The sequence below is a fragment of the Dreissena polymorpha genome, chromosome 1 (assembly GCF_020536995.1).
Source record: "Dreissena polymorpha isolate Duluth1 chromosome 1, UMN_Dpol_1.0, whole genome shotgun sequence".
Taxonomy (NCBI): domain Eukaryota; kingdom Metazoa; phylum Mollusca; class Bivalvia; order Myida; family Dreissenidae; genus Dreissena; species Dreissena polymorpha.
This window is the reverse complement of record NC_068355.1, coordinates 78154258-78169255: the sequence shown is the minus strand read 5'-3', so window position 1 is coordinate 78169255 and position 14998 is coordinate 78154258. Positions and strand designations below refer to the sequence as shown.

General features: G+C 35.8%; 1 protein-coding gene across 2 annotated transcripts in view; it reads right to left on the bottom strand.

Annotated features, from left to right (window-relative positions):
* Positions 1-13847, bottom strand: part of LOC127836381 (inositol hexakisphosphate and diphosphoinositol-pentakisphosphate kinase 2-like) — a 139226-nt gene extending 125379 nt beyond the window's left edge. The window contains exons 1-2 of one of the 2 annotated variants that reach the window (XM_052363089.1): positions 13736-13847; positions 1775-1870 (exon numbers count right to left, since the gene is read on the bottom strand). In XM_052363089.1, the coding sequence (XP_052219049.1) occupies positions 1775-1804 (30 nt within the window). In that variant the 5' untranslated portion in view covers positions 1805-1870; positions 13736-13847. Of the gene's footprint in view, positions 1-1774; positions 1871-13509; positions 13629-13735 lie in introns of those variants that run through there. The other variant, XM_052363080.1, reaches the window with a different exon arrangement.
* Positions 13848-14998: the final 1151 nt, after the last annotated feature.

Here is a 14998-nt window from a genome sequence, read left to right as displayed (position 1 = left end):
ACAAATAGAAAATTTCAAAGGGCCATAACTCTGTGAAAAATCTTCTGACCAGAACCCGCTGATAATATGCACATCTCCTCTTGGTAGTGAAGCTTCCCATACAGTTTCATTGAATTCCGGTCATTAGTTGCTGAGAAATAGCCCGGAAATACTTGCACTATATGTACAGTTAATGGAAAATTTCAAAAATTTCAAAGGGCCATAACTCTGTGAAAAATCATCCGACCAGAACCTGCTGATAATATGCACATCTCCTCTTGGTAGTGAAGCTTCCCATAAAGTTTCATTGAATTCTGGTCATTAGTTGCTGAGAAATAGCCCGGACAAAAATTGTGCACGGATGGACAGACAGACAGACGCACACACGAACAGACAAAGCAGCGACTATATGCTCCCCCCAAAATAAATTTTGGGGGAGCATAATAAATGAAAGCTTGTCAGAAGAATTCAGAGGTCACAGTGATCTTGACCTAGTGACCCAAAAATGGGTGTTGCGAGAACTCATCGAGGTGCAGCTACATATGAAGTTTCAAAGTTGTAGGTGGAAGAACTTTGATTTTAGAGCCAATGTTAAGGTTTAAGCATGATGAGGACGGCGGACTAGCTGGCTATGTTAATACCTCAGATTTTTCCCGAAAACAGCCGAGCTAAAAAACACAAGCAATAAAAGTACATTTCTTTGAATGGGGTATTATTGAGAGGCTAATATATGGCAGACATTACAGAGCTTAATGATAGCCCCTTCAAACTGATGTGCAGGCCAGGGCCTTTATCGAGCCCTGCCAAGCCTGTTGACCTGTTTAATTGATGTTTTTTCAATATAATGTACATTCATCTGAAATACAAATGTGTCTAGATACACCCATCTGTGCGCCCATTTATCTTACTTACAGATAATAACTTGTTTAGTGACTTCATTTGTTAAATCAATCAACAAGAAGGAATCTGAAGATAGACGGTTTTTGATTTCTTTGTGGAATTTTAATGCAGATCAATGTACTTCATTGTAGAATACTGTGGAAATACACAGTCAGCTTGCAAGCACATTTAAAGCTTTTTATCTGTTGTTTCAAAGAATAAAATTAACAGAAGTTACAGAACTTAGCTATGATATGTGTCCAATATAATGTTCAATGGCCATGCTTTCAGTAAAAAGGGTAGATAAGTAGAGTAGTAAATGAATGCACTCAAGAGGTGGATTATTTACCAGCAAAGCCTGTCTGACGCTCAAGTGTTGGTGATGTTTAATGCTTAATAGCTTTATTTTACTACTTTCTTCTGATTTTTGTTTGTCACAAATATGCTTGCAACAGTACTGTTTTCATCTGTCAGAGCAATCAATACAGCCAGTTCAATGGTTTTTTAAGTAATTCATTAAATGCAAAAGTTCTCTACTATTTGCAATAAATCTATTTTAAACTTCTTAAACTGTACAAATCTGTCTTTAGACTCCAAATTAATCATTCTTTTTAAATGAGAAAGCCATCTTTTTTAATCTATGACACAATAAGTGAAAGTTTGCTGAAGCTATTATCAAAATACACCGCAATGTTGTGGGGCCACTTAAGATAATAACATTTGTGGCACTATAATAAGGCTGTTTCACATACAAAAATGTTACACTTTTAGGTGACATATGTAATAAGGAAATGTAAAACACATTTTAATTTTATCTAAGTAAAAATTCAGACTATAAACTTTAATGGCTGGATACAAAGCCCACCAGTAAAATTATCGGGGAATAAATGTAGACAACAAAGTGAAAAACTCATACCTGATGAGTAGACTCCAAAGTTCGATCCATGTCCACTTTAATTTGTTTCACATGTGACTTGTATGTTTTTACTTTTTTTCATTAAAAATGGTGTTTCTGAAATATAAAAGTAGAAGTTTGTACATAAATATACATAATAATTGAAGCACTGTTTTAACTAAACAAATCTGTTGTAAACTTGTAATAGACAGGCATGTTGTGCTTTTGTTTTTTTGACATTTCAAATATATTATAGTTTTTGAAGCCTTTACTAAATTTGATGGCACATAATAATTTAAACAATTGCTTGTAACAGTCATTCAGAATATCCTCCTTCCCTAATGATATTGGGGTTCAACTTGAGCCATGCTTGTAACAGTCATTCCGAATATCCAACTTGAGCCATGCCCTCCTTCCCTAATCAGGCTAATGATTCAACTTGAGCCATGCCCTCCTTCCCTAATCAGGCTAATGATTCAACTTGAGCCATGCCCTCCTTCCCTAATCAGGCTAATGATTCAACTTGAGCCATGCCCTCCTCCCCTAATCAGGCTAATGATTCAACTTGAGCCATGCCCTCCTTTCCTAATCAGGCTAATGATTCAACTTGAGCCATGCCCTCCTTCCCTAATCAGGCTAATGATTCAACTTGAGCTATACCCTCCTTCCCTAATCAGGCAAATGATTCAACTTGAGCCATGCCCTCCTTCCCTAATCAGGCTAATGATTCAACTTGAGCTATGCCCTCCTTCCCTAATCAGGCTAATGATTCAACTTGAGCCATGCCCTCCTTCCCTAATCAGGCTTATGATTCAACTTGAGCCATGCTCTGTAACAAGGGGGCGTAAATGTATCTGCACAGGCTAATCAGGGGCCAAACTTTCCCCTTTCATGGCATTTTTCTTTTATAGATCTCTCCTTAGCAAAAATGCAGTTTAATAGGAAAGTGTTGTCTCTAATTACTCTGTGCAGACTGCTCAGTATTATGTTCAGTATTACTGTTTCCTTGCAAATACCATAACTACAACACAAATTTGTAAGACTGACACATTTTTTCCAATTTGTCAATATCCCAAAACTTGAAACGACCTTTAATTAAAATGTATTACAAAGGTATTATTATTTTTTTACAGATTTGTAAACATATGTTTGATAAAGTTTTATTGTATTTATTAATCCTGAGTAAAATGAAATGGATAAAAAGTTCCAAGAACTACATAATGAACCATGTAAATATTCATGTACAATTACTTTATTTTAAGTGGCACCACTTAAATTCACATTGTACTGCTGACCACAATACTGTGTGCATTCCTTTTTATTTTGTTTTAAAAGTCAAATTTACTAATTATAAAGATGTTGTTTTTCTCTTTCAGGTTGTAGTAAGGAGAGTCGACTTTGTATAGCAAAACCTCATGATTCCTTTTTCAATAATTATATGAGTCGCGTTCTGAGAAAACTGGGCATAATGCATGTGCGTTAAGTGTCATCCCAGATTAGCCTGTGCAGTCCGCACAGGCTAATCAGGGACGACACTTTCTGCCTAAACTTGATTTTCGAAAACGAGGGACTTCCTTGAAACTAAAAATATCATAAAGACAGAAAGTGTCGTCTTTTATTAGCCTGTGCGGACTGTACAGGCTAATCTCGGACGACACTTTACGCACATGCATTATGCCCAGTTTTCTCAGAATGCGTCTTATATATTTTGTTGTTTATGCAGGATATCATTTGTAGCCTAACGATGCTGGTTTGATGCCTGCAATTATACATAAGTGTTAAACAATGTGTACTTAAATAAAGGACAAAAATGCAGAGTTAATTTTATAATCAAAGTTTGTAGTTTTACCATTATTATAATAAATCAAGCAATACACAAATAACAAATCATTATTAAAAATTAACATTATTAAAGATCTGTGTACTTAAACAAACTTAAAAAATAATAGTTAAACTTGCATATCGCTAGCTCATAGTTAATAAAAAACGATTCATATGGGAAACATGTACACAATGACTGTGTTCACTTCATCAGGAAGATGAATCTTTGAAAAGACCTGCTCAGATGGAACGGATGTCAATGGCACTGAAACTGCTTCTAGGCCACATGTGGAATTGCTGTTTATTCTTGCTTGACCATTCCATCTGGTTGAAATTTTCACTTATACCTGTCCCAAGAAGTCAGCAAGGGCCTGGTTTATAGCCATAATGGATGATGGTCGCGGGCCTAAAACCTGGTCAAGAGTCTGTTGCAGTGTCTCAATTAGGCTGGCATTGTTGTGGACCATGGAAGGATGCGTGAATTTAATAAGTTTTTGCAGATTCACAGTGCCGCAATGAGTTGATGGTTGCAGAGCATAGGGGATAGAAAGCACTGATCTTGTAGTTTATTAGAAGAACTTCGACATCTGAAAATTAAAGATATTTCTTAACACTTTATTTTCTAAATCACTCTTGGATATAAGTAAACAAAACATCAAACAAGGGACAAAATTGTCACAAAACCAGGTTTTCATTGTGAAAAAAATCTGATAAAGGGTGACAACTCAAACTGAACTTTTGAAATGAACAAAGAAAATTAACCCCCTTTGTAAGTTTGTTTTAAAATAAATCTATTTTTAGTCGTGGCGACCTTGACATTGGAGATATGCACATGAATTATTTTTTTTTGACCTTTGACCATGAAGGATGACCTTGACCTTTCACCACTAAAAATGTGCAGCTTCATAAGATACACATGCATGGCAAATATCAAGTTGCTATCTTCAATATTGCAAAAGTTATGAGCAACGTTAAAGGTTTCGGACGGACACACGGACGGACGAACGGTCAAAATTTGTGTGCGTATGGAAAGGCGTTGTCCATATACACATGCATACCAAATATGAAGGTTATATCTCAAGGGACATTTATGGCCATTTTTGACCTTTGAACTCAAAGTGTGACCTTGACCTTGGAGATATCGACGTAATTATTTCGCTCGACACACCGTCCAATGATGGTGAACAAATGTGCCAAATGATTTTAAAATCTGACAATGAACGACATAGTTATGGCTCGGACAAGCTCATTTATGGCCATTTTTGACCTTTGAACTCAAAGTGTGACCTTGACCTTGGAGATATCGACGTAATTATTTCACGCGACACACCGTCCAATGATGGTGAACAAATGTGCCACATGATTTTAAAATCTGACAATGAACGACATAGTTATGGCCCGGACAAGCTTGTTCCGCCCGCCCGCCAGCCCGCCAGCCAGCCAGCCAGCCAGCCCGCCCGCATTCGCCAATCTAATAACCAGTTTTTTCCTTCGGAAAACCTGGTTAAATATGCCGAACAAAGTATAACTGATTGATTTTTTAATTGCAAGCTAAATAAATGAGTTCCATACAATAAAAAGCCCTCTCTTCCCACAGTCTGCGTGTTAAATTTTGGCTCGTAATTCAAAATACTTATGCCTAATATTGAAACTTATACCAAGGCAAGAACAAATAATTAGACATAATCTAAAAATGTTTATCTACCTAATATTTATAGGAGTAACTTTCATCAACATATATGCTTATACACTATTTGAAAATACTAAGATGCTGTTTTGTTGCTTTATTACTTTGTTTAATGGCAGGTTATTTATTTCCATTGTCATTGCTTTTAGTAGATGCCAGCTTTAGTTGGCTGTTTGTTGCACAAAAAAGTAAAGTAAAAAAAAATTCTTAAAAAAAGTTTCAGAGTAATCTTTACAAAAGATTTGAACTGGTAAACTGATCATTTCAGTAGATAAACTGTAAAACAGGTGAACCTGTTGCATCCCTAGGCCCCATTGTTGTTTTTCCATTCAAAATTGGGTCTGGTAATCAGTCCCATTCCCAATGAAAACAAGAGCTGTCACCATAGGATGACTTATGCCCCCTATAAACGCTACATAGAAGTTATCAGCTTTTTTGAAACCTAAACGCAGATTTCGAAACCTAAACGCCGACCCTAAGTTCAAGGTCAAGGTCACAGGGGTCAAAATTTGTGTGCGTATGGAAAGGCCTTGTCCATATACACATGCATGCCAAATATGAAATGGCTATCAGAAGCGACATAAAAGTTATGAGCATTTTTCGAAACCTAAACGCAAAGTGTGACGGACAGACGGACAGACAGTCCCATCACTATATGCCCTCCTTGGGGGGATAAAAACTTAAGGATATATTTTTCCCAATTGGGAGGTAAAAATTCCAAATGGAACGTATCTAAAGTTTTGATTTTGTTTTTTTAGATCTCTATATTTTGTTCATCTCCTATCCATATAAGTTAAACATTTGTAATTATTAAACTAAAAACACTTGTATTCTCAATTTTGAAGCATTTTTTAGCAAAAAAGCAACACTAATTTCCCAATTTTCGTCAAAACGCCGCAAATTTTCCCAATCCAAAGGGACCCGGCCCCATTCCAAAAATGGTAAAAATAACACACTGCTAGTTATTATAAACAAGTGTCCCGCAGTCGGAGATATATGTCCCTCCAAACAGGGCTATGAACTAGTTGCCCCAATTTCAATAGGGGTCATGTACTGTCCAAGGCCAAAGCGAAATGAAGTGTCATGCCAATTGGTCAATTCGTTGAGGAGTTATTGATTGGAAACAATTTTCACACTTATTGTAACAGTGATCTTGACCTTTGACCTAATTGACCCAATTTTGATAGGGGTCATCTACTGTCCAAGGCCAATGCGCATGGGTAATATCAAGCTAATCAGTCGATTAGTTGACAAGTTATTGATCAGAAACGCTTTTCCCACTTATTGGGCCAGTGATCATGACCTTTGATCTAGTGACCACAATTTCAATAGGGTTCATCTACTGTCCAAGGCCCATGCACATGTGAAGTATCAAGCCCATTGGTCAATTCATTGACAAGTTATTGATTGGAAATGATTTTCACACTTAGTGTGATATAGACCATGACCATTTACCTTGTGACTGACCCCAATTTCAATAGGGGTCATCTACTGTCCAAGGCCATTGCACATGTGAAGTATCAAGCCCATTGGTCAATTCATTGACAAGTTATTGATTGGAAATGATTTTCACACTTAGTGTGATAGTGACCATGACCATTTACCTTGTGACTGACCCCAATTTCAATAGGAGTCATCTACTGTCCAAGGCATATGCACATGTGAAGTATCAAGCCAATTGGTCAATTCATTGACGAGTTATTGATCGGAAATTTTTTCGCACTTAGTGTGATAGTAACCTTGACCTTTGACCTAATGACCCCAATTTCAATAGGGGTCATCTACTGTCTAAGGCCAATGAGCATGTGAAGTATCAAACCAATTGGTCAATTTGTTGACGAGTTATTTATCAGGAACGATTTTCACATTTAGAGTGAAAGTGTCCTTGACCTTTGACCTAGTGACCCCAATCTTGATAGGGGTCATCTACTGTCCAAGGCCAATGCACATGTGAAGGATCAAGCCAAGCAGTCAATTTGTTGACGAGTTATTGATTGGAAACAATTTTCACACTAGGTGTGATAGTGACCTTGACCTTTGACCTAGTGACCCCAATTTATATAGGGGTCATCTACTGTCCAAGGCCAATGCACATGTGAAGTATCAAGCCAATCGGTCAATTTGTTGACGAGTGATTGATCGGAAACGAACTGGTCTACCAACATTCAGACTGGTCTACCGACAGACAGCCAGCAAAACAATATACCCCTTCTTCTTCAAAGAGAGGCATAAATAATAAAATAAACAACAAGAGATGTGTTTGTCAGAAACACAATCCCCCCTTCTGCGCCGCTTTGTAGCCATATATTTGACCTTTGGCTTTGACCTTGAAGGATGACCTTGACCTTTCATCACTCAAAATGTGCAGCTCCATGAGATACACATGATGCCAAACATCAAGTTGCTATCTGAAGCGATATAGAAGTTATGAGCATTTTTCAAAACCTAAATGCGAAACCTAAATGCGAAACCTTAATGCAAAGTGTGACGGAAAGACAGACAGACGGACAGACAGACGGATGGTCCGATCACTATATGCCCTCCTTCGGGGGCATAAAAAGTATGAGTACCTATAATATTTTCAATCATTTATGTCAAATACATTATTAGTTTGTGCACAAGTCTTAAAGTTTCATTCATTAAACAAATGTATGAACAGGTTTTTCATAATTTAGACACGCTGACAAAATGAGTTCAAATCATTACACAAACAAACACAAGTGTAAGTAAAGTAATTATTTATTGAACAAACCCCTCTCATGTTTGTCTCAAATCAAGTTGTTGTTGTTGTATATTTATATTGCAACAGCTATCTCCCTTGCTGTCATTACCAGACATTTCAGAAATGAATTAAATGACATACATGTACATGCAAAAAAATTCTAAGATACATTTATTTTTCTTTCGAAATATGGGAAATATACATTTTACTTATAATTAAGACAATTAAATAGGAAGTTATCATTAAGAAAGATATAAATATTTAAAAATGAAAACTTACCTTCAAAAATTTGCGAACAATTCCACATGATCACTGGAAAATTTTGTGAAATACTTCAAGTTTGTTCACTGCGCTATTGAATCCATACACTTTTTGTTTGCTGGAAGTCAGTTTTCAACGAGTAATTCACGCACGTTTTGGCAACCCACAGAGGTCAGTTTTCAGGGATATACGAAAAAGTGATTTCCACTGAATAACGAAGGTGCTGTGGTTGCTACCATTTTCATTACCACCAGTTTGGCTAAAAATGACACAACAATGCGATTTTGTACACACCTGAAGTGTCATTTTAAATTCGTTATTAACAGTTGCAAATACAAACGTCAAATGATTGTTAACATTTTTTTTCCTCCTTAATATGGACGCTGATGGTATTATTTGTTTGCAATAACTGATAATTGGAAACATACACACATTTCCTTCTGTACGGTACGAATTCAATTAGATGTTGCTGCTATGTCACATGTGTGATAATTATGTTTTAAAATAAAAGAAGTCCCCGGAAAGTGCGAAAAGTAAGTAACGAATCAAAGGGACAAAACTCTTCACTCAATATCAATTTATGAACCCAACCGAACTTCAAAGCTTATCAGTTTTTGTTTATATTCTGTAATTCATTAATTTACACAGGATGAGAGCTTATGCTAATTGAAGTAGCAGAAGACCATATGTGGTATGTTATCACAGATCTGATTGATTAGTCAGCAATCTGTTAGCTAATCATCGACGTTAACAATGACGCGCTGTATTGGCAAATCTGATTGAACCAGGTCAGTTACAGCGGACAGAGTCTATGGACTCGCCACTCAGCGTCATTGACAGGTATTTTACAATTGAATAGCTTTGTGTATTGATTTGCTAAGTCACTCCTTACTGTGAACATGCTCATGTTATCTATAGTTTGCAAATGGATTTACTTGGCAATTAGAGCCAAGTTTTTTTCTCCCTGCTGTTTTAAAAAAGCGATGTTTGTTCTCTGCGGGCGAACTTTTCGCCTCAGTCTCCAGTAGGGTGACCCCTGCTGGAGTCCTGGAGTAAAAGCCTACCGTTTAGGCCATCTGAGCTCATACAATGAGGCATGCATTTTATACTTGATATATTTAAGCAATCCTTGTAGTTTCACAAAATAAAATGAAAACAACAGAAATTTCCAGATTATTCAATCCTTTTATGTTGCAACGCTTCGTAATTTTTAGGTTTATAAATTGTCAAAAGATGCATATAAATTGAATGGATATTTACGAGCATGGTAAATGTTCAGTATAACAGTTTCCTAATAAATATGATAACTGCAACAAAAATTTGTGAATCCAAAGCAACTTTTCTTAATTTTTGTCAATTTGTCAATGCACACCTGGGTAATGGTAGTGATGGTGTAGTGGATGAGGTGTCCGCCTAGCAATAGGGAGTTCGTGGGTTTGATTCCTACTCGGGGAGTGTTCTCATTTCTCCTTCATAGACACCAAGTACTAGTTCTTCCCAGGAAACGGACTCGACAGTGTCCATATCTGCCAGTAATACCCACGAGGGGAGTTAAGCAGTATTGAAAGATAGATAGATAGATTAAACACTTAAAATTGAGGCCTGTCAAATCAACAACTGGCCTGACTGTGATTTTTTTCTCCTATATCGTGGGAGTTTCCCAACATCGTGGGAGTTCTAACATCGTGGTATCCATTATTATCGTGACCTCTCGTCGCGTGCGTTATTTTTCTGCGTGCGACTTATGTCAAAACTGACAGCGGTTTGTTTACACGGCGTCCGAGAAGAAATTCAACGAAAATGCGATTCAAAGAGGTAAATAAGAATAAATGTATTACCACCTTTTTAAAAAAATGATATTTTAACTATTCCATGTTCATAGCACATGAAAAATGACCGATAAAACACCCCAAAGTGTTGCCCCCATTGTTTTTGTTTACAGAGCAGACAACGTGACCTTTCCAGGGCCGCGTATACAAATGAGTATTTTTATTTTAGGCCATGCAATTTTTATCTTTCGGTTAAAGTGACTTGATAGTTAAGCTGTTTTCTACATTTTATCAATGGTCTGCAATAAAATAGCACTGAGTTAAATGGGTTAAAGACTCTATAACGCTCAAAATCAACGAAAATTTTCGTAAAGTATTTCGTTAAATAAAGTTAACACCTAAACAATCAGTGTTCCTTTAATAAGCAATAGCCACAATTTCAACGCTAGATGTGGTATGATTACATAGATTTTTGTAGATACAAAATGCTCGTTTTTATGTATTTGTGACCAAAATAAATTCCATGTTAATTTCCTGCGATTACACTGCAACTCCAATACATCACGGTCCGTTATATCGCGTTGTCCAATATATCGCGAATCGGCTATGGCTCCCAAAAATCTGACGAGCATAATCCTTAAATAAAATGTTTTTATCTGAGAATTTGATGCATTAAAATCCGTTTCAAGCTAGTATTTTCCCCTTTTTTTCACCAACTTTAATCCAACAGTCATAATCCAGTTTGGACCAGATTGTTTGCTTACATTATACATCACATTAACACCTGTGTACTGCCATAAACAAAAGACCCATTTGTCAAACATGACAGGTCATTTCGGGTGTTACAATTCTCTATTGAATTTGCTTTGAACTGCCGAAACGCACCAGTGCACACATGAAGGTGTACACAATTATAACAGTAAATGTCACAAGTCAATACTGACCTATCTCAACAATCTGTGTGCGTTAAATACAGTATACAATATAGATCAGTTAGTCACAATGCTCTACTATTAAACCCCATGCTGTGCATGCTTTTCATGAGAAATGAATGACGTCATTTTGTACATGGGTCTAATTTGTGCATGCTTTCTTGAACAATAAAACTCGGCAATGTTTTTCGGATTAAAAATTTAATTATACGCATTTGAAAATACTCACATGGAATAATGTTTTGTGTTATACCAATTAATGACATATGGATATAACACAAACTTGAATAAGGTTGGTAAATAGCGTGTTTTGAGATTGCATAATGATGCTTATGTAAACATATACATGCATACATAAACTGACAATTTATATCGCGCGCCGGATATATCACGGTCGCGATTTTTGGACCCCTTCAACCGCGATATATTGGAGTTGCAGTGTATATCTATTGATACGACACATGAACACTAAAATGGTACCATGTTAAAACCATAATAAAAACGAGCATTTTGTATCCACAAACATCTAGTCTACCAGACCACTTCTGGCGTTGAAATTTCGACAATGGCCATACGGAACAATGATTTTTAATTGTTTAGCTTTTTTTATGAAATATTGTACGAAATGTTCGTTGATTGTGAGTAGTAATGTTACATTTAGAAAACGCAACTAATTATATTATGTTAGGATTGGGGATCTCTTTTACTGCATCCATTGCTCCCCTGGTTCCGAGGAATAATTTGTGTTTTAATGAGACATTCGTACATAGAGTGTTGCTTATTTTCAGTGTTCAAAAGTTAGAACTTGTTAATCTCACATAAAAAAATTCTCAGCTTAATGAAAGTTAATAAGTTACAGTAAACCATTGTTTTGATTGGCCTAATGCAAAAAAATAACATTTTGAAACCGGAAGTTGATCAATTTTGACCTGGAAGGTTTACCACGGACTTAGGATACACAGGGACCGAGACACTGAGCAATGGCAGGGTTCGCCAAAACTTGAAAAATCTGTCAGTCATTCGGACTGACAGTCTTGAAATTTTTGTCAGTCCGAAACAGTTTCTGTCAGTCCCACTGTCCGGTTAAACTATAACAGCAAATCACAACAAAAGAAGTACCTTTTAGATGTTAATTGGTTTTGATCACATTAAAATGCAATAAAAACATGTCCAATGTCGATATAATTAAATAATTATTATATTGATAATAAACCACATATAATTATAAACCAAAGGCATACTTTTAGACTTCTTTTTGTCAAACTGTTTTTTAGCATCCACAGCTCTACAAATCCGTGTTCTTGAAAAGTTAGGGTGACATCCAATCAAGTTTGACTTAAATGCACACACCCATTCACACTACTTTGGATGATTTCAATTTCTGTTTATTAGCCCATTCACAAGGTCTAAAACAACACCGATTGTTAAAATATTTTCTCTTAGCTGAGGTGGTTGATTTCCAGGTTCAATTAAATGAATGTATTTCACACCTATTTCTTGATAGAAAGGCCCATGATAATTACCACCATTCATTCTTGTTGTCTGAAATAACACAAAACATATTGCTACAAACTATCAACAACAAATCAACACATAAATATCTCTATGTCCGAATTTTAAAATATCCGAAATATAGTACATCGGGTGAAAAATCTAATTTTGATTTCAGAAACTGTTAGTATGTAAATTAAAATATATCCTTCCCAGAACAATATAATAAGGAAACTATTTAATAGAAATGCTCACAAATGCCTGTTGAAACAAGTTTTCATGCGGTTTTTGTTGTGGAGAAATTAAATGGAACAAACAAAATGGCGGACGCACTCGGTTGCTTTTTTTAACAAAGACCATTGATTTTGAACTCGGATGTGATAGTTAATTCTAATCCAACTTAAAACATCAAAATGAAGGTAAGAAAAAAAGGATTTTGACAGAAGTTTAACAAAAAGCATTTACCTTCTATTAATCCAATAGCACATTATACAATTTGAGTGATCTTTTTGAAACCATTTTTCATCCGATTGTGTCGGTCAGTCGGACCGATTATCTTAAATCACTTGTCGGTCCTGAGAAAAATTTGCCGGTCAGGACCGGCAGACCGACGGTTTTGGCGAACCCTGCAATGGGTATGCAATAAAAAGGTAAATTAAGTAATATTTTGCTGCATGTTTTTTGTTTTATCTACCGTAGTAACATTAACCGATAACCGATGTAATATTTAAGTGTTGAACCGTCAAGATCTCTTTATAGTTTACGTCGCGCGAGGCCGACTTTCGTTATTACCACGATGTTAGGATACTCGAGGATAATAAAATTAAATAAATCGTACAAGCACGTCACTGTTTATTAAAATGTCTTAGGTACTTAACATGTTTCGGCCATAGCCTTCATCAGTAGTACATTAATTGAAGCATTTTTTTTATAAAAAAAATTTCTCCTCGAACTTCAAAGACTAAAAGTCTGGCAATTCTGAAGGTCTTTAGCCATTTCTGACCTCAAGTCAAAACCCACCCATTCCAGAACCATTGAGCCATAATATTTTTGGCAGATCTGCTTATGCATACCTTCTCTATGGTAATGTTTTCGTTCCTTAATTTGAGTTATTAATTAACGATAAATTATTGTATCCTGGAGTTCTATCGTAAAATAATAGCTTTGTATTAGTCGTAAATCTGGCATTAACCCGCAAACTCGAGCGGGTAGAATTCGAGTATTAAGGGTCAAATCGGTTCGATTTGCGGCTAGACAACATAAGATTTAATTTAACATGTTTCAGAACATAGCTGTTACCAAAACCTAGCCGGAGTAGCCGCCGTGGCGAAGTATAAAACGCGAAAATATCCGGAAAACGAATCCGGGTCCGTTCGCCCTAATTTCAGTTCGCCCTTATGCCCGTTCGCCCTAAAGCCTGTTCGCCCTGGGTCCGTTCGCCCTAAATTTTATTATCAAAGCAGGGAGCAATAAATATAAAGAAAATTGTTATCATTTCAACATTTTATTGTTACCTTCACCATTTATTTATGTAAAAATAGATATATATATATATATATATATATAATATACATACATATAAATAATAGATGTACATGGAACAAATCAACAAAGATATATATATATATATATATATATATACCTGTCAATAATACAATAATACCCGCAAGGGGAGTTAGACAGTATAGATAGATAGATATATATATAAAGTATCATACAATGAGCACATTACACCTTTACATTGATCAGTACATGCATATAAATCATACAAATATGTACATGATACAAATACAGTGTACAGTACAATAAAGAATAAAGTATAATACAATTATCACAAAAAAACACAATTCTTCTGACGCCCGTATGTGTTCCATGTGCAACGGAAATCGACCTCAATGGCACCGCTCAGTTGATGAGTCTCTAGACGACTGTAAACGGTATAACATCCTTGTTCAGATGTGTAAAGAACTGAAACGATACTATTTATATAATGTAGGGCATGTCATTAAGAATACTTAACATGCACATGTGTGGCATGTGAAAAGTGCGAATTTATTCATAACAATTCGACAATTCGACGCCCAAAGTGCACACAGGACGCCCCCAACGCCCATCAATCACGTCAAGTTGCTTAAATGATAACTTTACAATGTGAAACATTAATTTGTTCAAAGAAGCTGCTATTATCTGCAAAATTCATTTATTACGTAAGAAAACAAAAGAATAATTACACTGACATTTAAACAAATAAATATGCAGGAAGTACTATCTCCAGGAATATAAAACACATAACTTAAAACACAATATGAAGTATTAGATGAAACAAAATAATCACGAAAACTTAGCTGCTTTAGGCTTAAATGTAAATACACCCATCGACTTTCTCGGTAATGGAATCGGTTCGTGTTTAGATCCCATCTCACATGGACTAAAATTCAAACTGAAAATAAACTTAATATCGACTTTATTATTGCAAAATAATAAACGTAAAAATAATGTAACCAATTATTATATATTTTAAAACACGTTTCATTTACAATTACTTTCATTGGTGGAAGACTT